At 42.3% G+C, this 23418-nt stretch overlaps 1 protein-coding gene across 1 annotated transcript; it reads right to left on the minus strand.

Annotated features, from left to right (window-relative positions):
* Window positions 1-281: 281 nt before the first annotated feature.
* On the minus strand, window positions 282-22310 carry AKR1A1 (aldo-keto reductase family 1 member A1). Its single transcript, XM_065673476.1, has 9 exons — window positions 22206-22310; window positions 19581-19676; window positions 13313-13432; window positions 11476-11627; window positions 8608-8803; window positions 7784-7983; window positions 6715-6787; window positions 5687-5773; window positions 282-2271 (listed from the first exon to the last, which is right to left on the minus strand). Exons 2-9 carry the CDS (start codon window positions 19668-19670, stop codon window positions 2206-2208), a joined length of 984 nt encoding a protein of 327 aa, XP_065529548.1. The 5' UTR covers window positions 19671-19676; window positions 22206-22310; the 3' UTR covers window positions 282-2205.
* Window positions 22311-23418: the final 1108 nt, after the last annotated feature.

A 23418-nucleotide genomic window follows, 5' to 3' on the forward strand; every position in this document is an offset into this window, starting at 1 on the left:
CAGCAAAGAGGGCCAGAGAGCTCGCACAGCGACAGGAAAGCCATTGGCAGAGAGCTGGAAGCTCATTTCCCCCTGCGCTGTTTCAAGATAAAAGTTCAGCGGCCCCAACGGCACCATGTCAGTGCGTGGAGTAACAGAGCTGGGAAGTGCGGGCTGACAGGCAGAATTTAACTCCTTTTCTTAGGAATTCTCCGCCCGCTTACCTACTCTCATTAAGGGAAGGAACTGCATAAAAGTTAACTGGGGCCCTGACAGGAAAGAGGGGGAAAACAGTCCCGAAGTCATACACTGAGAACAGGATTTATTTAAGACATGCAAGTGGAAATACATGCAACAAAAGCCGCTTTCCTTGGCACGATGACTGCTGTTAACTTCCTACACAGCGCCTGCAAAGGAAAATTGCTTCCCTACTGATGTGCAGTCAGAACTGTAGTTAAAGTCACCCGCGTTTGATTAGAATAATAAAACCCCAAACGGCAGGGATTTCATCTCCCTTAGAAGAAAACGTTCCAGGGTAGTAAAGAATGTTAATGGAGCTGTAATGGCTTTCTCCACTGAGGTAAATTCAGCAGGAATTAGGAAACACCCAACACGGGAGCTCTTCGGCTTTTACATAAGGATTACAAAGAGCGATAAAACAGGTTTGTCACCGTTCGGCTGCACGCTGTGAGGCCCAGGGCAGGAAATACCTGAGGCAGCATTCTGCTTGAGTTGAACATGTAGTTTACTACAGGCCTACCGTAAATGAGGTTATCAAAACGAAAAGAAGCTAATTCCTTTGATTTTTGAACTATCTGAATAGAGAGGATTATCTTTCTAAGTGCTCTTTATTTCACTTACAGTCAGTTAAACTTTCTTTATCCAGCAGCAAAGAAGTCTGTGACTGTCTCTGATTGGCATCAACAGAGATAAGAGAGTGCCTTTGTTTTACATTTGAGAGGCCTTTAGAAACTGCCTTGCTACCGTGCCTGCACCAAATGAGCACTAAGCCTATTTTACAGGTAGAGAAAACTAAAGTGTTAACACTGCTAAGGCCACAGAAGGTATCACCCTCAGAGTACTGGCAGGTGCTATCACCTCACGCCCTTTGTACCGATGGCTGGACAATTCCTTAGGAGACTGAACTGATGTTGGAGCTGCTCAGCAGTGTATCGGCACTCTGTAAACCAGTTCCCACCGCAGAGTAACACGGCGACATGGCAAGTAGGAAAAGAGGCACGGGAAAGGCAAGTGACTTGCTCAGTGCTGCCAGCAGGTCAGCAGAAGAACAGGGGGCAGGACCAGCTCTCCCAAGCATCAACCCAGCAGCAGTCCAAAATGTGACATTAAAATGGAAGGGGCCCCCTGACAGGTCGTTGTTCTTAAAAGCTTGTGACCTTCCAAAACGCAAACTGGGCATCTTTGGTAAAGAAGCACTGGGAAAGTACAGGAAAAGCAGGCTGGTTTGCCACAGGACTTGCAAAAACAGTCTGGATCCTTTTGCGATAGGATGATCAGAGCTATTGTCAGAGCCAGAACCTATCCATGTGAGAAGCAACACAGAAGCTTGCCCCAGAGGCCTGCACCAGGGTGCGCATTTATTCTCCTCAAATCTACAGGCAAATTACAGTAAAAAGAAAAATGGGAGAATTCCAAGTCCCACAAGTAATCAAAGTGGATAAAAAGCACTGGGCATGGCTGGTTACTTGGGGTTTAGTGCATGGTTTATGAACATACTGCAACCACAGCACACTTCACTTTATTCCCTATGTAAAAAAATTACTGATAAAGATATCAAAGTTGATGGCTAAGCAGTTGTGTAGACTTAAAAATGCTTTCATTCCTTCACCTTGTTGTGGTTTTCATTTCCCTGCTTTAGCAATAACTAAAGCCTTCAGAACCGTTTCACAGACATTAACCCCAAAGTATTGCCCTAGCCTGATAATGGTATGTTAGGAACTTGATTTAGACTCCCCCACTATTTATCTAATTCCCAAATGATTGACGCTTCCAGGAGTCAGTTTATGGTCATTGCCACAAATCCACAAACCTGGCCAGGGAAGCTACAGTAACTCCAGAAAGGAGGTCAATTAGAAGCAGTGTAAGTAAACCTACTCAGGAAGGAAGGTTCCATTTGGACAGAGGATTTTGATGAACTGTGGAAACAATTATTTTGTGGAATGACATGCAGAGGAGCATGTTCCTTAACACCTTATTTTCTAGTAGTTAATAGGGATCATTGAAGGGGTAATGGGGGTGTCCAGCATCTCTGGCCACGAGCTTGCCATCCACCTGTGGAACAAACAGACTCAAGTCAGAAGGACAGAAATTCTTACTCTCGGTTTCAAGGTCTGCATGGTTTCAGTTTCTGGGATAGGAAGATCCAAACACCTGGGAGTCTTTTTCAGATTAAACAATAGCCAGTTCCCTGCTCCTGAGTCCTCCTAGCACTTTGTGAAAGGAAAACTTAAAAATTCATTAAAAAAGGAGGTAGATTTCTGTAGCCTGGAGCAAGTCTTTCCAGCTGCTGAGACTTGAAGAAGTAGATTAAGAACAGTTAAAAGCCTTTTGCCTTGTAGCTGTTATTGAGTCAATGTTGTAACATGCAGACTTCAAAACACTTTATTGGAATTGGAGCGTTTTCCCCATGTTTCCATGACAGAGTTGCTGGGCTGCCAATTTTACACATGGGTAAGATGAAATGCATTTGAATGACTTGTTCAGGGTCACATACTGAAGCATTAACAGTGTCACCGAACTCCCTCATAGCACTTCTTGCTTAAGAAGATTTCCATGGATGACCAGCTTCTCCAGCCATAAAATTGGAATACTGAAACCAGTATTCATAGGTAATGAAACAGAGGCTCCAGCTGGCCCAAAAGCAGACGTGGTCATGCAGAAGTCTCAGTTCCTACATCCCACACCTCAGCATTCAGATGCACGGACTTAATGCATTTTTATTTGCACCAAGTCCATTGCAACACCCCCCAAGGAGCAAAGGTAAACCCTTGCTCCTCATCTGTAATGTCTGGGGAAATTTAGGTGCAGCACTGATAGACACACACCTCCCTGGGAGACAGACTAGCATCATTCAGCTAGAACTTAGATTAAGTCCATCTAGTAGCCTTCAGTATAAAGCCTGCATTTCAAGTCAACTGGAATCCCTAATAATTAATGTCACAGAGACTACTGAAGTGTGAAATTAGTCACTTGGGGGCACTACAGAGCAGAAAACTAAGATGTTAAGGTTTGACTGATGCTCAGATTAATATAAAGCCAAAATGAAGCTGTCAACTGAAGGCAGTCTTTAAAACTGTGGACAAGTGTCACAGCATGCCAATACAGCAGCTGCCAGAAGCAATGTTTCAGGTGCCTGATTCCAGTCTAGCACAGGAATTTGAGAGAAGGCAGTGGGGTAAAATCAGCAGTGAACACACAGCAGGTCAGTGGTGCTATCAAAACCAGATCATTATGTGTACAACACCATCACTCCTCCTCTTCCTGGCTTGCGAGTCATTCAGGTTTCACTTAAGTATATTCCTTGCAATTAAGTGTTTCCAAAAGTTTGGGATTTCAGGCCAGTACAATGTAATTTCCAACCTCTATGCAGATAACGTATTGTTAAAGGTATAAAGCAACTTGAATTGCCTACAGGCAATGTAATAGCTTCTTCTTAGGCTTTAGACAAGAAAATGTGGAGAAGAGTGCCACAACTATAAGAACTTGTGGTTATGTATCAATGAAGCAAAACAAGGAAAAACTGTCTTGGCAGTTATGACAGAAGCTCTGATACCACTGCTGTATCACACGTTGAAATCCAGAAACTGACTCAAGAGAGGAGGTAGGCATAAAAGGTTAGGCAGGAATTTTAATTCACAGTTGATGAAAATTCTTTTCTTTGAGCCCAGAAGGGACGGGCAGGAGACAAAAGGTTCCACTAGAGATCTTACAGCTACACAGTCACCTTTTAATTCTCATCATGCTTCTTCCCATCTTGTTATCTGACACTATGGCAGTATCTTTGAAGCCCAGCTGCATCATTCACCCTTTTTCTAGTTGGATGGGCTAGCACTTTGAACTCTATTTCATCTCTCCTTTGTGAATCACTGTGATCTGATCAGGTCTCCCAGGTAACAAAAGCACATGACTTAGCCCGGGCTCATCCAAGGAGGCTACATCCTAATGTATTTTGCAGTTTCATTAATAAAACAACTTTGCTTGCAGCACGAGTAGCAAAGCACTTGAAAGAAACATCCTATCAGCAGCAGGTGTGCTTGTCACTACTGCAGTCACACAGATCAGAGCTAAGCTTGTCATTTGGTGTACAGACTCCTGATCCATAAACACAAAAGATAATTTTGGTTGCAGGGATGGGGGGGGTTATATTTACACACACATACTGAAGCAACATACAGTTAAGAGCATGGCCTTGAAGCTCTTGGAAGCTCCAGTATGACAAACAGCGAAAGCTGTAACCAGTATCTGCCCTTGATATGAGACAGTTACTCACCACAGTCACTTATTTTTTCTAATTTAGATTAGTCACAGACATGCTCAAGTACTCAAAAAAGCTCTATGAGAAATCCTGGAGAAAAACTTCCCCCAAAGAATTCCTATAGCCAGCAGCCACTGACTGACTAACGAAGAATAATCTACAGGTAGACAAACCGCTTGCAGAGACAAGGGTATGCTTGACAGCTTCCAAATCTGCAGAGATCTACTGTGTCTATGGGGTGTACTGTATGATAGAGAAGTGATATATCACTTCAGACTCATTATAGCACAGGCTGGTGGTCAGTGACACACAAGGGAATGGCAACAGCTTTCTGTGGTGTAATCAGAAGCAGGACAGTAAGAAATGAGGAATACTATGAAGACAGGAGACAACATGGCATTCTTGGGTTTGGGGTTTGTTTTTTTGCACTGAGGGGAAAGGAACAAGGTTAGTTCCTTTAATATAAAGGAAGACCAAGAGGACTTCAACACATACAAGGCTTTAGTCTCTCTAAAACCAGACTACCAACTGATAGCAGATGAGGTAGAAAGTTTCATGTGACAAGAGTAAAACTACTGATGCTAAACAATGCTGCAGCAGCTAATGGATGTGGACAGAAAAACAGAACAGCCAAAGCCAAGCTCCTTACATTGGAGGAAGGTCATTAAAATAGGTTTTGAAAGGGGGGACAGCAACTGGAGGGAGGTGGACAAACTACCCTCACATGACTTCTGTGATGGGTATGGAGAACTAAAAGCACCTTCAGTCTTCACCGATCTTAGAGGCTTATGGTATAAAGTAAAGTAGATGGGGACAGCTGGAACAAGGACTACTTCTGAAGGAATGCCATGGACCTTGGCCTGTTTGTACCTGAAAAGAACATATCAGCCAGAGTTTGGGGAGTTCTAAAGTAAGATGGGACTCTGGCTTAAAGGCCCATGGACAGGTTTGTAATGAGAACTCCTTCAGTAGCCAAGATAGAGGAGGAAAGATTTCAAAAAGCTACCTTTTTTGTACCTAGCTTCTGAAAAATTCTTTCATCTTAGATACCTTAAGAAGATGAAGTAAGTGCATCTTCTACTTAACATACTTACGCATACAACTTATGAGTAAGTAGTTCTGATGGGGACAGTACAAGAAAGAAAAATGCAAAAAACCCAAGCTGTGGCCACATGCACATAATGAAAACTATGAGAAACATGAGAAATTTACCGTGATCATTGGCACAATGTAACGCCAGTTTTTATTCAGGCTTCCAATGTGGTTCATCTCTTCTTCTGTGAGGCTGAAATCGAACACCTGAGAACAAAAGCAAGAGGCTTTATAACCATAGGTTACAATTAGTTTGTCTTACATTCATAAACACAGTATTGCCATTGAAACTCATTTTATAACAAACACCAAACAGAGGCTTGAAATCTGAGGTGTCCATACCTTGCCAGCTCTAAGCCTGCGCTGATACTGCATAGCACTCTTCCAAAAACATAAAAAGCAGTTGGACTGTTCCAAGTCAGTCCTGCCAATTGAATCAATGTTCTGTTCCCACACAGCACTAAACCTCAGTTAACTGCAGAATTTACTGGAGTTTCTGGAGATTTCTAGCAGCTTACTACACAGCAAGATTTGTTTTAATGGGAGTAACAATTATAGAAACAATTCCTAACAAGTGTGTAACCAGCCAATCTCTATGATTAGGGGCTGAAGAAAAGATCACAGGAGGCGATTCAGAGACCTCCCTCAAGATTATCTGAAGTCAGTTTCCACACAATTTCTAAAGTGAACTCTCTCTACGTCACAGCAGAAGTGAACCACACTTACTCCTTCAGTGTCATTAACATGGCAGTTTGCTGCAGAAATAGTCACCAACCCCCACTTACAGGGTAGAGGCACTATTACTCATCAGTAAGAGCCACTGAATGTCATTAGAAGACTCCCTTGTTCAATAGATTTGTACCTCAGATAAACGTCAGTAAAGATTTTCCACTCAGACTTCTACAAAGTACATTCTTTACCTCTCGATAACAAGACTGCATGTATACGTGTGCACATGCTTACACACTTGCTTAAAACTTATCAAGTTTGTTTTCCAAAAGTCTTTACCATCCTTTTCAAGTCTACGCATACACTGATGAATGAGCATAAACCAAGTGCCTCAGCTTGTTGCTCTGCAAGTAGTAGGACAGGATATTACTCGCATGAAGAGGGCATTGCTGAAGCTCCTTTCCTTCATTTATACTTACCTGGAGATTCTGCTGAATGCGAGCAGGAGTGACGCTCTTGGGAATGGCAACCACTTTACGCTGCACTTGCCATCTGTTAAGGGGAGGAGAGATATTTTGTGTGTGCAGCCCAAAACCCACAATGTTTATTTTGGTTGAGTAACAACCTGTGTCAGCAGAGATGCCACTTATGTTTCTATGGGAAATAAAAATACCCAGAAGAGGGCTGGCATAGCACTGTATTCTACTAGGAGTATGAGTATATGCAAGCTCAAGCAAGACAGTAGCTATTGAATCAATCAACAAGGGGAAGACATTCATGCCTTGAAAAAACAACCAAGTTTCAGGTGCTTTAAGTAGAAGCCCAAGAAACAGTCACAAAAAGGTACTTCAGCATTTTATGCAAGTTCTAACACAACCACCAAGAAACCAGAAGAAAACCCAGATCTCTCAAGTGCTTGTCTAGTGGCTCAAGCACAAAATCTTGAACTTGTTCTGCTGGCAGGGTAACGTGCTGCTGCCCAAGACTGTGCTAGTGAAATTAAGAGATACAAAGCCAGACAAACAAAACAAAAAGTGAGGATAGAACCCAGTTTTATTTTATGTGCTGATCACATTCTGCGTATTACTCAACCATCTTGTTTCCCAGTATCCAATGGCTCTGCAGTGCAAAGAAGGAAGGTCCCTTCCTCAGCCCCTCTTCCCGAGAGCCTACCTGAATGCAGCAACAAGCGCTCAAGGGTTTAGAACTGGCCACATGCACATTCGGTAGGCGGCCCTCAATCTTGGCTCACTGCTGCAGTTATGCTACTGCTATTTCTCAGGAAATGGGTGAACTGTCCCAGGCATGCATCCAGGCCCTGAACAGACCCTTCTGATCTAGTCCATCCACCCGCCCTAAGGCAGAGCCAACTCTGCCAACTCTGTCAAACAGGCACTGAACAGGGTTTGCTTTTGGCCCTCCCTGTGATTTTAACTCCCCACCAATGCAGAAGAACACACACTTTAAGCAGATTCCTTCTAACGTGAGTGTTTTGCTTCATTTAAGGCCAGGTCCCAAACACCACCCTCTCTGACAGCTGTCCTGTACCTGAGGATGATCTGTGCAGGTGACTTGCTGTACTTTTCTGCCAGTTTTTTGATCCCAGGTTCTTCTAAAAGCACAGGCTCATCTGGGTGTTTCCACATGCGATCTGGAGAACCAAGGGGGCTGTAGGCAGTGACAACTAGTCCTCGCTTCTGGCAGTGAGCTATCAGCTCATTCTGAGCTAGGTAAGGATGGCATTCTACCTGTTAAAATGACCCACAATGAGTGGCTAGAGAATAGATGGCAACACAAAACTCTAAACAAACAGGAAGTCCAGGAAGTCAAGAGCACAGCAGAACCAAACACATCACAGGAGGTCATTCCAGATTCTAAAAACCCTCATGAGGATAAGGTTTAAGTTAAATAAGGTATCCTTGTAAGGATAACTTACTACCAGAATAAAAAGCATCTGGTAGGCTACATTTACAGGAAAAAGAACAGATTACGTAAGTTTAGAGCACTGGATCTTCCCTATGTACCAAACAGCATCCAACAAGCAAGGAAACTATAAGAAGTGATTCAAGTTACTCTCTCACAATGCTTCTTTCTTATAGCCTGAATTGTCCCTCGCAGGGAAGACTAACTCTTCCCACAGACCTGCTTAACTAAGCAGATATAAATGACCACAGAATGTGGACATAGGCCTCCTCCCCAACAAACTAATCTTCCTGGAATGATAGGCTCTGTGTGCCTACTCCTGCAGAGCTGGCTATATTCTTCCCTGTACATAAGAAGCTGAACACTTTGTGTTAAACACACAGCATTGGTTTGAAGATTCTTCACTTATGGACAAACAGAAAAAGGTATTCATCCTCTATTCAACTTACCTGGAGCACAGCTGGTTTGACAGTAGCCACACTTAGTATATCATCGATCTGACGGCTGTTGAAGTTTGACAGCCCAATGGCTTTCACAAGACCTTTTACTACCAGCTTCTCCATAGCCTTCCAGGTATCCTTGTAATCAGTGTAATCATAACGCATTGTGTTATCAGGATTCTTTGGGAAGAGATTGTCCCCTCGTCTACAGTAGCAAAGGTAAAGTGTAAGTACATTCACCACATTTATATTATAGTTCTTCACTAAAAGAAACCTTCCTGTATTCTTAAAAGCTTTACATAGCTTAAAGGGTGGAGTACATACTAAGCATATTTGTCTGTTCAATTCATGAATTATGCCAACTTCACCTATAGAAGATTATTTCACATACAGTCTTTCCTATGTCAACTTGTTATACAGTATTTTGACCTACTTACCTATATAGTAGTGACTACACAGATAACTGATAAGCCACCATATACACACTGCAGCTCTTTGCACACTTTGATCCTAGCAAAACAGCTAGATTTAGAGAGCACCAACTCAGAGGGTAGCTTTGGTTCCTCACCTTGAGAGGACTGATTCTTTATAGTCTGTTTGGAGCAGCTACAAAAGGGATCTTGGTTTAAGAGCTGTCTAGAAGAGATTATATTCGAAGTACACCAGCCTTCCCACTCCCTCTAGACTCCATAGCAGTGTCAGTACTTGATACAAGTACAGATTCTCACAGAAGTCTTAACGCATACATGTTGCTTATAGGCTGGGTGTGTTCCCAGTTAGTCATACCAACCCATTCAAAAACCATGATAAAGTAAAACACAAACCCCACACAATGAAGCTGCTTCTGCCAAGTGACACCACCACACTGCCAAAGGGCTATGACTGGCCTCTGAGTAGTCCACACTTGGAGGGGTACATGTAATCCCACTGGCAGCATGCTTCTTATAACCAGTGCAGGACTCTGCTACCTCAGATCTAAGAGGCTGCCTTACACTGCTCAGCTAAGCAGTGACATGGTGTGAGAAGTGAGAGCTGGGGACAAGGAGAGATGGTTCTTCTTCCTATCATTGATAAATCTAGAACCAAAAATAACTCTTGAAAGCCTTATGAGCTCCCAACTCAGAAAAGCAGCCTCATATGTCAACAATAGTACACAAAGTCAGAGATTAAGTTTCAAGACCTAGAGGCACTGTGATTTCCAGATGGAAGTCTATTTCTAATTAAATAACATTCATTTGCTCAGCTTCCCAGAGCAATAGGCACTATAGGTAACCACACTTTGCAACAGTGGAGGCAGAGCTAATAGAAAACTGGAGAGTGAATGGTTTCCAATGAGAAAATATGGAACTGCTTTATTAGAATGGCAGTTTTGTCAACAGTTTCCACAGCGTCAAGCTAAATAAAATATTAGTAATACCTAAACATACATCAATATTTGTGTTACCTGTTATCAAAGTGTTTCATGTTGGGGTTGTTTGGGGTTTTTTTTCCAATCAACTGGAAAACAAACCTGTTTCATAACGGGGGAATTTTTAACAGTTCTTCCTCTAAACCAGCTCTACTTGGCCACACTTCCTCATTCTGTTAGGCTGAGGAATACACTTATGCTTCACACATCTTTCCTCTAACCATTAGTATTGTATGCTTTGTAAAATGCAGTTTGTATCACTAGAAGCGGTCAAAAAGTTCTCATATTTGCAGAATAGACAGAAGCCCCTTAAACTGACAGGGGCTTGTCTCCATGCAAGCATCTGGTCAGGAGATTCATCCTCCCCCTTCCATTTTACTGATTGTAAGGGGAGGTGGGGAGGACCAACAACTGCTTCCACATCTGCAGGAAAATAAAGCAAGGAATGATGCTTCTGTAGGATAAGTGTATTTAGCACTTAACTGCAAGACTTCCTCGTCTCTTATTTCCTCAAATCATAGAATTACTGCAATTAAAATGTCACAAGAAGTAATTTTCATTTCCTCATACAGATGTCACCATGACACTGCATGCTTGGCCACTCCAGTACTGTTAATAACTATTAGTGAAAAGTGTGGCCTTTCAAAAGGCTTAATTCTCATTTTACAGATAAGGAAGGGCACAAAGCAGTTTGGTTATTTCCTCAAGGTTACCCTGCAGGTCAATGGCAGAAGCAAGAATAGCTGCCACACTTCCCCAGTGCCTGGATGAAGGCACCAGGCTATTTAAACATCTAATATATTTTAAACTCGGAGATTTCACCTCACAGCAAACCAAATTCTCAGCTAATATAAGGTGGCAATCGTCAGTACAGAAGCTTGTCACATACAGCTTTATTACTTTTTCCCAGTTAGACTAGTTTCAGTTACCTGCCTTTGTCACTCATGCCAAACTGTGAGTTTAGCATCCCTAATTTCATCGCCTAGCTGTTCTCACTAGTAAAAAATCTAAATAATTGCTTACAGATTTTAAATGAAGATTTAATACTCATAATTGCTAAATAAGAACGATTATCCCTTTTCTATTTAGAATTCTTCTGCACAAAACAAGCAGCTTTGTCTCCTGTAATTTATGCTTATAGACAAGCTACAAACCTGATCTAAACAAATCTAAAATCTACAAATCTAAAACTCCTACCAAGCTGAAATTCAAAGAATGAAAACTGAACAACTGTTTCTGTGAACACATGGACCAAATACGAGTCAGTGTACAGGTTACGGGGAGAAAGTCGTGTCTGTATGACAGTCCATAGAACTACATTACTTAGCCACACTACAAAAAGCCGTCTTGCAGACAGTATACTCAGGAAGAAATCCACAGCTCACAAAGAAGGTCCTGAGGATATAACACCAGCCGCTTATGTAAAACTGGGGCTTCTAAAATCTGTGCCCTTTCCACACAGAACTTACTCAAAGGCATGAGGCCAATGCATGAGGTACAGGTCCAAGTAATTCAATTTCAAATCTTCAAGTGTTTTCCTTAGTGCTGGCTCTACATCTTCTGGGTGGTGCTTGGTATTCCAGAGCTTTGATGTTACAAACAGGTCCTCCCTTTTAATAACCTTTCAGAAAGGGAGGAGAGCATAATTTAATGGAACAAGTTCAGGAAGAGAATTGCAGCAATTCCCCAACTACCTTTAAAACCAAAGAGAACAATTTAAGTTTTAATAAAAAAGGTAACACATGGAACCCACAAATTAAACCTTTCAAAATACACTAGACAGAGGAAACCAAGAGAAACACACACATTGGCAAGTCCTAAAGTATACCAGACAGTTCGCAAGTTATTGTAAGTTCTGAAATACAAAACAATCCTCTCCACACACACTTCCCAAACTTCCCAGTTCAAGGCTAAAAGCCACTATTAAGCATTGTACGGCCAAAGGAAAGATTATTCTGTTTATTCCTATGTGAATTTTGTAATTTCTACCTAGCAATTCACATTTTCTAGGCACAGCCAGCTAACTAACTAGACTCATCACATGTTATAAACCAGGAATGCTTCTCATGGGAAGGGCATGGGAAAATAAAGAGAAGCAGCTCCCCGAAGCTCTGCACTTCAGTTTCTAGGTTCTGGAAGAAACACACTAAGAACAGAGCGCCCTGAACCCTGTATTGGAAGGGTAAGACATAGAAATTAAACAAATAGGGAGTTACTTAACCAGGAAGTATAAAATGCAAAAGGGAGAGATCACATTTGGCAAGCTGAAGCACAGCACAGCATCAGAAGGTACTTCTCACTGTCTTATATGACCAAATTTCACTGAAGTCCATACTTTTTAGAAGATGGAGTAATTAATTCCCTGTTTACCTCCTCCAACCATTGTTATTTCTGTTTCACATGTAGCTGTTGCGTTCAAAGAGAAAGATGCTTTACAAATTCTGATTTTAAGTTAGCTAGCTAATATGAATTGAGTAAGAGTCTCCTATGCTTCCCTGTGTTAGTTACCCTATCTAGTAGGAAGGAATCCCCGGAGCAAGCTGAAAGCAGCCTCTCTTAAGCTAATCACATAACAAAGAGATTGCCCTAAAGCCAAGGGAAGAACAGCAGGAAAGCAGGAACATAAGAACTTTCCTTCCATGAGCTCTGAGGCTGTACAGGCAATCCTTCTGGCCCCTTGGGCTAACAGTAGGGCACGGGGATGAATTTAAGATTCCACCTGGGGTCACCCACAGGAATGCCTGCCACATTACCTTATATTTAGGCCATAGACTCTCAGGTGCAGGCCCTAGAGCCAAGTTATCAAGCCTTCAAATGCAATCACTCTTTAAAACAAAGTACATATTTACTTACTATTACTTTGTCCAGAACCAAAAAGCCCCACAGTCAACAAATTCACTATGGCTACCGACCATGCTATCCCAGAGCAGCAAAACAGAGTAACTTTCATATAGATCACTGCAAATATTTTACGTTATAGCTACTGATTCTTGGTACCTCTGACTTCTGAACAGCTAAATTGGGATACTTTGAAAGGGGGGAAAGGGGTGGGCCAGGAATTTTTTTTTAAAGAGCATTTTCTTTAGCTCCATGCAAATATTCCTGAAAATCTTTCCTCCTCCTGACAGCCAGGATGGGTATAAGAGGAGAGAAAGCCCTCTTTCATACCTGCTCCTGATTAGTAACATACATCTGGGACAGACCAGGAGGAAAAGCCACAGATGTTAACTTTACAGTCCACTTTCAGGTCACTGTTGTGACTTTTGATAAAATACCCAAGCAGTGTGGTGATTCTTGTGTTTTTACCTTGTCGGGCCCAAGGCACTCCTGGAAAGCCTCACCAATCTCCGTTTCATTGCTGTACGCTGCTGCACAATCGATGTGGCGATAACCCACACTTAGGGCATATTTCACTGCATCTTTCACCTGTAAGCAGAAACACATAACTCAATGTGATCACTGAAAAGGGACACATCACTGGGGGGAAGGGACTTAGTGACGAACACCCCAAAAGTACATAAGGTCATGAGACTCAGAGTAGGATACAGTCCTCTCTGGCACAAGAGTGAAGAACTAACTGCTAGCAGACAAGAGTAACAAGAATACAGGCCATGCACACAGGGCAAGCATGCAAGAACTCACCATATAGAATAGGGATTAATTATTAACTATACTTCTCACTTTTCTTAAATGTAAAATGAGCTTTAAGAAGCAGTTTTTAAATAAATGATGGCATAGGAAGACAAAATTTCCTAACCCAATAGATGAGGATTCATCTAGTAATTATCTCCTATTACAAGATATCTCCTCTCTCCCAGTAAAGGGAGAGCCTGGTTTCTAATTCCAGAATTGCCAGAATTCGGGGTTGGTTCAACTACTCACACCTAAATTCCTAAGATAATGATATTTTATGGTGCATTTTTTCTTCAGGTCTCATTTGCACTGACTGCACAACAATGGAAGTCATTATACCATTGTGTATTAATTCATGGCCTGCAGAAGATCGCCTCATGATGCTCACAACTCTGCAGTTTGCTTTCCACATTGCTGACATAGGTGTTACCAACAGCAATGCTTCCCTTGCTACATATTATTACGCATAAACCAGAATGGTTGGGAACCAAGGCACCATACTTCCAATCTTTTTGCTTTTTAAAGCTCTAACGAAGCCCAAGCGCAAAACATGTTCACATGGAGACCTCAGATATGAAGCAGGTCTAGAAATCAAAGAACGAAACACAGAATGGCATCTTTTTGAGGACTTACAAGTAGCTTCTGAATAAAGATTTCTAATAACCAACTGCACAAGAACCAAGAATTACTACAGATTCCACTGCAGGCATCATCTTCCATTAGGTTGATGAGCATTAAGTAAAATCTTAATGTTATTTCATTTGACTTCCAGTGGAAAGTAAGCACACACTCTTTTACATCTATCCATCTAAAGTGCTGCAGTAAGAGTACATCTTACCTGTACAGGGATTCCTGTACATTGCTCTTCACTGACTTGTCTCTCAAGACTGCAAGATTATAAATTCCTCTGTGTATAAAGCTTGATGCAATAGGGCCCCAACATATTTACAGAGATTACATCTCTGTCATCAAGAGATTAGAAAAACATGTTCACAAAGGCTAGAGAGAGATAGATTTCTTTCAGTTTAATCAAAGTAGCAGCATTTTCAATTTTAAAGCTGACAAAACTAGTAACAGCAATTAAAGACATGTACAGTCCTGCTTTCAGATGCTACAGAAATGGGAAAAAGACCTCTCTTTCTCTGGTGGATTTCCTTTGTTTTCTTGTCAAGAACAGCAGTAAAGGCAGACACAGGATATTCTGAGTGCATTCTTTGGCATTTTGAGAGGAAAAATCAGACCAGTTTCCCTTAGTCAGGATCACAAAGCACTTCTATTACAGCAGTGAAGTAAACTCTTCCTTTCTCCAGCAGGATGGTATTCACAGCCCTTGACAAAGACATTCCTAAGGTCACTACACAATCAAGGTCATGGTAATTCTGAAATCACTTGAGACATACTAAAAGGCTTTTAAGATTTGATATCTACCCTTCAAAAAGTTGAGAGCTGTGGAGCTGAAGCAGAAAGAAAAACCAGCAGTGTTCTTTGTCTGTATTAGTCCCTCATTTCTTCTATTGGATAATAGGGGGCTTAATCCAAATAGGCACAAAACTTGCCATAAAATTAAAGTAAGAACCACTTGCAGAAAACAAGGGATAAAGCACTCCAAACATATCTCTGCAAAGCAATAAGCAGGAGGCTGCATTTCTGTATCAGCATGCTTTGATAAACTTCCAGCACTGAAAACCGGGACTGGTTATTTAAATAAGGTTTGGATTCGGGCTAAATCTGTATTTGCGTAAACGACTTTCAGCCTGCTAAAACATTCCAATGTGAACGGAGAGCTCCACACAAAAGGCATGCAAAAAAGGCATTTCTTGGGGGGTGGGAACAACAGATAGATGTAAACTTAAGAACTTTAACAGAAAGTTCTGTAATTTTGAGATTACGTCCAGTCAGGGACATGCATTTCCTGGGAGACAGAGGGGAAAAAACCCAAAACCAGAAGCAGTTAAGAGATTCACATGCCTCTGGATATTTGTGTTGTGAAGTAACAACAGCCAAAGGATCCTTTGAGCTTTCCATTATTCTTTAGTTTAGCCTGTCAAAACTTCTATGGAAGGAACAATCACCAAGTTCACTTTCCAGTAGGCAAGTTGAGTCACACAGCTTAAGTGTGATTCACCAATGTAGCATCATAGACCTACTGAAAGTAGGTCTGAAAGGATCTTGAGACATCACTAAGTCTATCCTCATGCCCCACAGCGGGGCCAACTAAGTCTAAACCACTCCTATATGCATTTGTCACAACCCTTCTTGTAAGTGACAGGCTTATTATTCTAATTATTATTATTATTATTATTATTATTCTAATGCTTAGGTATCTTTTTCCAAGGCCAGGTTGGACAGAGCCTTGGGTGACAGGGTTTACTGGGAGGTGTCCCTGCCCATGGCAGGGGGGTTAGAACTCGATGATCTTAAGGTCCTTTCCAACCCTAACTATTCTATGATTCTGTGACGTTTATGTTCAAAGCCTTTCAGGTGTCTAACCAAGAGCCACACTGTATTCCTTACAGACATGAAATCCACAGCTTCCTCTTTGTGAGGACTTTTTGTGCCTTTTGAAAGAGCCAACATGCATCTCTCAAACCTCTCTGCACCACGTAACTGTAGGTGCTTCCATCTCATCAGAATTCACCTCTCCCAAACCTTGCATCACTGCTGCTGCTGTCTCATCAGCTGGTTCATACTTTTCTTGAAGTGGTTTGCCCCAAAACAGACACATTGTTGTAGCTGAAGTCTTACTCTCCTTCATAGTATAGCAAAGCCCTAGGAACTACACTCCCACTTATAGAGGCAAGGGACTTGGCCTTTCTACCCACCCTCTTTTGGTTTTGAAGATGGAGGAACACGGTATTGCTAACAATCAGTAGCAGATTCAGAAACTGAGTCTGAAAGTCCCAATCCATTATACTGCCCATGCCTAGATTTCCAGTTCTTCAATGTGCTCATCACAAGGTGAAAAACTAACAAGCCAACTTTATGCTTCCAAGCAGCATAGAGTTTAAGTGACTAGGAAGCATCTTCTGCACAGCCTCAATCCATTACAAAGAGGCCTTCCCTCTCACAGTCCCAGTCAATAATACTTGGAAAGAAAAGGCCCAGTCTCCCGCACTTCCTGAGAAGTTGCCACATTTAGCGGTCCCATCTGCTGACAGGAAACAGGAAAAAAGGAATAGATCATGGGTCCACATCATATTCAGATGCAATGACCAGTAAGGGTTGCTAAATCACGGTTTGCCCATACTGCGCTAAACTTGCTGAAAAAGAGCTCAGAGCACCACATAAGTAATGCCAACTCCACAGTTGATGTTCTATAAAATACTTTTGCCTCCAATCCTTCATATGTTGAATTTAAGTCCCTCTCAATACTTACCAGCAGCAGTGAATTTGTGCATGTAACGAGGATTCTCTAACAAACTTCCAAGAACTAAACAGCCTCCTCCATAGTTGCAATCCTGTCACAAGATACCCAGTCTGACTGGTTTGCTGAGCCACACATTTCCTCTCCAGCCTTCCTGACGTTTCACACAGAAATACAACTTCTCAAAGCCCAGCGTCTCTTTGCCCCACAGAACCAGCCCCTGCCACAACAGGTTATGCTGTTCATCAGGTGGGGATCAATCTTCCAGATTGAAAGCATGGCCCACTTGAGAGAACAAAGCATTAAAGGATTACAGATAATCAAGCTCTAATATTAAAACAAAACGTGCTACTGATATTCTTGATGCTCCTGTCTGAATGGACTTCTCTTTCAACTCATTCATGCTGCCAGTTCACAAGCTTCTGTATTGTGTTCCCTTCCCATTCAATAGCCCTTCATCATGTCCCTATGGTAACACATAAAACAAATTTCTCTTCCAGCATTTGCTCATGTAATACAGAAAACATCTTATTATCCTACAGTCTTCCAATGTAGATTAGATTCAATAATTTACTCTCCATATTCTTATTATCTAGAAAACTAGGGCTGCAATGACACCTTTGTACTGGACTTCTAAGATCTAGCTACGAGGTCAAAGCTTGTTTAGGATCAGGAATAGTAACAGCCGTAATAAAGAGATTACTCAAAAGAGTAAAGTCGAGACTGAAAAGCAGCTTGGCAAGGAAAACAATTACAATCTGCGTAATATTTAACTGAAATAATTTAAAAGGCATCCATTTCCACTCTTGCTTCTAATGCAGCCCTTGCACAAAAACCTTTTCATAAATAGCCTCTACTTGGGAAACAGCTAGATTAAATAGTCAATAAGCGTTCTGCTTCTCTAGGCTTTTTTCTTAGTCTTAAATTCATAATTACAATTATTGTCCCTGAACTACATCATGTTCTTTTAGGGGTAAATCATATGCTTCTGAGTTTTCAAGAGTTATAAACAGGAGGTTTTTTTATTCCAGAGGAACAGCAGCAGCTCCTGAAATTCCATTTTCACTGTGGTTTCCAGATTTTCCCTTCAATACATTCTAGGAATGTCTTTGAAGATAGTAGATGCTCCAAAGAAGCGATTCCCAATGGCTTCCTTGGGACTCCAGAGAAGATGGCTGGGTTCAGCTGCTGAAGCACTGCTTACTATGGCAAAATCCATCTGGATTCAGTTTAAATTATGCACGAGCAGGATTCTCCCTGGTTCTTTTATAAGGCTGCACTTTCCTCAGAACAGTTAGTGCACAGAATAAACAATGCATTCAGATTTTGTTTTGTTTCAGGCACTGTTTTTAGACAACGCACATTTAAGTGCCTTGAGCACACAGAAATTCATCCTTTCAGTTGCTGCACGCCAATAAACTTAATTTGGCTGTCAGCTGATGTTTTAAGTGACAGAGCTGAACATTCATTGTTGAGCTCTCGTCCTCATTTAAGAGGTTGACTGAGCGCTCACACCAACTTAGTTTCCACATTAGCAGGGCTTCTGTTCCTGATGCATTCACTGTCCACTTGTTTGAACAGAGAGACCAACAATAAAATGGCTCTGAAAAGGTTTGATTTTTACAGCTTCTTTCCCCACATTTTCCTCCAGCTGGTATGAGAGAATAGCTCAACATCTTGAGAAGCCTTTTAAATTTCCCTCTCAGTCACAAACACAATGTCATTCAATATACTCCAAAAACCATCATGAAGCTAATGCAAAACTATGCTGCATTTACTACACAGACATGCAAAGGTACACATAATCTAGAAGGCATTATAGACAACAATACCAGCTAAGAATTCCACCAAGCAAAGGACGTTGCCTTTCACAGCAAGTGTGTGCAATCTCTTCCCCCAGGAATTTATCTTTTAACTAAATGAAACAGAGGAAAGACAGACAAGGAGAAGAATTACGACAGGAGACACAGTCCATAGCATGCAAACATTCCCACAGACAGTTTGTAGTAACACAGAGAATTGTTTCCCAGCGTGGTGTTTGCCAATCCATTGCATTAGAAGCAGAATGAACGTCCAACAACACATTAGTCACCTTAGTCTAAAAGCAGGATGACCCAAGCAAATTCTGTTTTTCTGCTAAACACAGGCTGACTACTAGAGCAGGACTTATTACAAAACCAACTGCAGTTCTTGCCTCCCAAAATAATGCTTTTAGCTCAGTCATCAGCCCAAGCCAAAGGAACGTCTGGTCAAACTGGCAGCCTGAGGATTTGCCAATGGAGGTCAGGCACCATATTAGAGCTACAGCACTTTCCCTGCCTCAGCCCACTCACTGGTCTCTTTCTGGATTCATCTCCCAAAGCAGCATTGCCTGAGGCCTATATTAACAAGTCTTAAAGGATCTTCTGCTGCTGCTTTTGTGCCTTAAGTCACGGAAATACATACATCCCACTGACTTCAGTGTGCCTAAGACTAAAACAAGCAAAGGATCCAGGCATCAAATCTAGGATCTTCAAAGAAGATGCACAAGCCACAAATACTAGGTGAGAGCATAATATTGCATTGTTCTTTGCTTACTTGGCCACGTTCACTTTTCCAAGTTCCTAGTCCTATGAGAGGCATCTTCTGCCCAGTCTGGAGTGCAACGAAGTCGCATGCTGCAGACATTTTTGCCTGAAGAACAAACAAATTCAGTAAATTGCAACAATTTACCTTTTCTATGTAAAAAAATAGAGGTCCGATATAAAAAAGTAGATGCTAGAATAAAGATGAAGTAGGTTCTTTACATGTTTTACCAGTATAAAGGAGATTAACAGTTACTCTGGAGAGACTAGAAAAGGAGCCCTTGAGCCTAGACTTGTCTCTCATGCTTCAAACTGTGATATCCAAACATCTTCCCTGTGAAATTCAACAGAACAGAAGTCTAGCAGGGTATTCCACTCCCTGTTGCTGGTTTTATACCTACCACAAACAGCAATCTGCTAAGAGTGTCAAAGCTTTTTATCAAAAAAGGAAGCTTTCAGTGTGCCCCAACATCCACACAAGCTATGTTTCTGGTCAAACTGCTAAAATGAAACCACATTCAGGATGAGCTCCAAAGCTGGCTAGCTGATTTCAGCAGAAATTGAGGAAGTTACTTCCCAAGTTCAGCTGTGTGCAAACTCATCATGCTATTTGTTTAAAAACAACAACAAAACCAAACCACCCAGGAGTGGAAGCATGCAATATTGGCTAAATAGCTGACTATGTAGGAGGAATGGGTATTTTCAAAGCAGAGCATCCACACAGCATACCATCCCAAAATGGCTCTGCCTTCTCCATGTTGTTAAAATCTTCATCAGCCAATGGATGTGTTCACACAAAGTTTGTATTTTCAGTTTCTTGCTTAGCTTCTCAAGCCATATTTCTGTTGATATACCGCAGACATCAAATACCACACTTGCTTTACAGAGACACCTAACAAAGTAGCTGGAGTGATCCTGACCTGAAGGCCATTGTACACCAAGGAGCTGGTGATCCAGGTAACAATTAACCCAAGCAGGGCCAGGGTTCTCTTGTGCTGTGATTCATGTACAGCCTGGCCTTCAAGCCTGCGTTCTGGGATAAGCTCAGCAGCTGTAACAGATGAGTCTGCAGGCAGCTTGGTACCTGTGATTACGCCATGTACATGTCCTTACCTTTATCTAAAAAGGCAGGACATTCTCATGCAAGCATCATTTGTTTGACAGAAGAAATGGTGAACAGAGTTGTCTTCCTGTAAGAGAATCCCTAATAGCTCAAGTGACCAAAACAGGGTAACCCCTTCTACAGATAGGGCCTGTAGAGCACATTGTGCATGAATCAGAGGAGACCTGTTCAATGCTGCGTTAACTTGGAGCTCCCAGCTCCTGAAGGGATGTAAGATTATCAACTCCATCCTCTTTCTTTACAGGGTTAGCTCTAACAACGAGCATTTGATATGATACTTTAGAGAGTCTGAGTGACTTTCTTATCAGAACTGCAATGGACCAGCACCTCCTGGTGCAAAACAGCAGTTAAAGATAACGGCTCTGGATTTGCATTGAGATGTATTAAGTCCAGATATGGGTGCTGAAGGCAATCAGCACCTGATAAAACAAACTTTGGGTGTACATCTAATTTCTGGGATATTTTGGAAGTCCATGGAGGTAAAATGACAATGCCAACAGCATTCCCTTGTATTCTGACTTTCATAGCCATTTTGTAGCCAGCAAGCAGGTGCTTTTTACCTGAATTTAGTTGCTTAAGGGTACCTGCTTACATCATGCAATACAACTGTAGACTTAAGACTTTTTGATTCACACTGGCCTATAACACAGATAAGACAGAACCATATGCTTCACAGAACCATGTTACACAATCATCTTAAATGCAACAGTTTGCCCCAGAAGACAAGGTACACATGTTTAATCAATAACTAGCATCAGCACATTTTCCAAAACCCATCCTGCTTTATTTAACACTGTCGTATATTAACACTGCAGAGAGAGCAGAACTACAGCCCCTGGAAGAATGGGAACATGCCAGAATTAGAGACAGTGGAAGACAAAACACTAATTAATACTTTCCACTCAGATTCTTCCCCTAACAAGGAGATGCAACAGAACCACAATATCTGCTAGCCATCATTATGTGGCTCATTAAAAAGCAGGAAGCCTCTTTGTAGAGAGGCAAAGACAAAAGCAAACACAGAGCAAACCAATTCTAGACAAGATGTGGTTTTGGCTTTACAATACCCACCTATTGCCGTATTCACATCAAAGAGTTAAAGGTCAGAATAATTCAAAGGCAGCGTAAGCAGTTCAGCTACGAGGATGCACTTGTAACTACAGAAGTGTTACCCGCACATCAACCCACAGTTACAACTCGCTTCTAATCCAGTTTAATCCTTTAAACTCAAGAAGTTTTCCAACAGTTACAAGCACATTAATATGTTTTTAATTAACATACATAAATATGCAAACAGCTATATACTGAAAACACGGAACTCCCCGCTACTGAATCGCTCTTCCCCCCCAAACAGGGGCTAACCCCAGAGGTGCCAAACGCTCCTGGCCGCAGCAGCGCGCCCACCACCCCCTTATCGTAGCGGCCCAGCCCCACGCCGGGGGGCGATAAGACCCCGCCAGCGCCCCGCCGCTACCGCACTCACCGCCCGCCGCCGAGCATCACCCACCCGCTTACCGCGCCGCCGACCGCTTATACCGCTGCCGCCGGGCTCGGTGCTTGCGCTTGCGCTTCCGCTTCCGGCCGGAAGGTGCCAGCGGAGCAGAGCGATGGTGTGGGGCCATCCGTTCCCCGAGGGAAGAAAATAACCCAGCAACGTGGGGACGGGAAGGGCCGGCCTCTTTACTGCCCGTCCTGTGGGGGGGGTTGCAGGTCGTTGTCTGCCCCCCTGGCGCGGCCTGCCCCTGGGTCTTCCATCGGGTTTGCTCTGTTTATCCTTCCTTTCCGGGCGGTGTGGTTCCCATCGGGAACCTCAGCCAGCCTCCGGTCCCAGCCAAGTGCGATAAATGAGATGGGTTTATCCATCCTCCACATGGAGGGAAGTACAGACACAAACCTAACGGATGAAGGTCGAGTGCGTGAGCTCACATACAAGTCTCCTTGTCTTGGCCTCTCAAAGCTGGTTTTACCTGGTGAAAAACAGAATTTCCCCACTCTTATTTGCAGCCCTAAATAACAAGAATGCAGGTGACGTGCAAGGCCAGTCACACTCGTTTTGCTTCAGCTTTTGTGCCAAAAGGTGCAGAAAGAGAAAGAAGTGGCACTTCCTGAAAGGCCAAAGGCTCCTTCTGCTGCAGGTGCTCAGGAGTGCGTGTCCTCATCCAAGCAAGACTGAAAGGAAGATTAAAGCCAACTGATTTCAGCACAATTTTGATTCCAGGTATGTACAACCTTACTACTGTAGTCACAGATGGAGCCTTCAACTGGAGCAGACTCTGGCCTGCAACTGAGAGAAGACTGCACACCTAATCTTTACAAAAAACCCCCAAAACAACCCAAACCAAACAGTTTCGACTTTTCCTCCAGGCTACCATTTTTGTGAATAACTTACAAACATTCAAAATTTGAAAACAGTACGATTAGATGAGAAATAAGGCAATAAAAATGCCCAACAGGGCTTTGAAGAGGCTGCTACTTATTTCCAGAAAGATAATTCTGCTGCAGATTCTTTGCTGTTCTGACTCGACCTGCTCCGGAGGCTTAAAGGTACAAAGGTTAACGAATCCCTTGGGCATGCACGTGACCAGCTTTTTCTGTTGCACAGCCTGTTTTGAGCAAATACAGAAAAGTGGAAGGAGAGTGCAAGGACAAGATGACAAAGAAAAATAACAGGAAATAGAAAATTGAGAAGAGGAAAGAAGAAAGGGGGAGGAATCGCTGCTCCATTTGA

This window comes from Lathamus discolor, chromosome 3, assembly GCF_037157495.1.
Source record: "Lathamus discolor isolate bLatDis1 chromosome 3, bLatDis1.hap1, whole genome shotgun sequence".
NCBI lineage: Eukaryota > Metazoa > Chordata > Aves > Psittaciformes > Psittacidae > Lathamus > Lathamus discolor.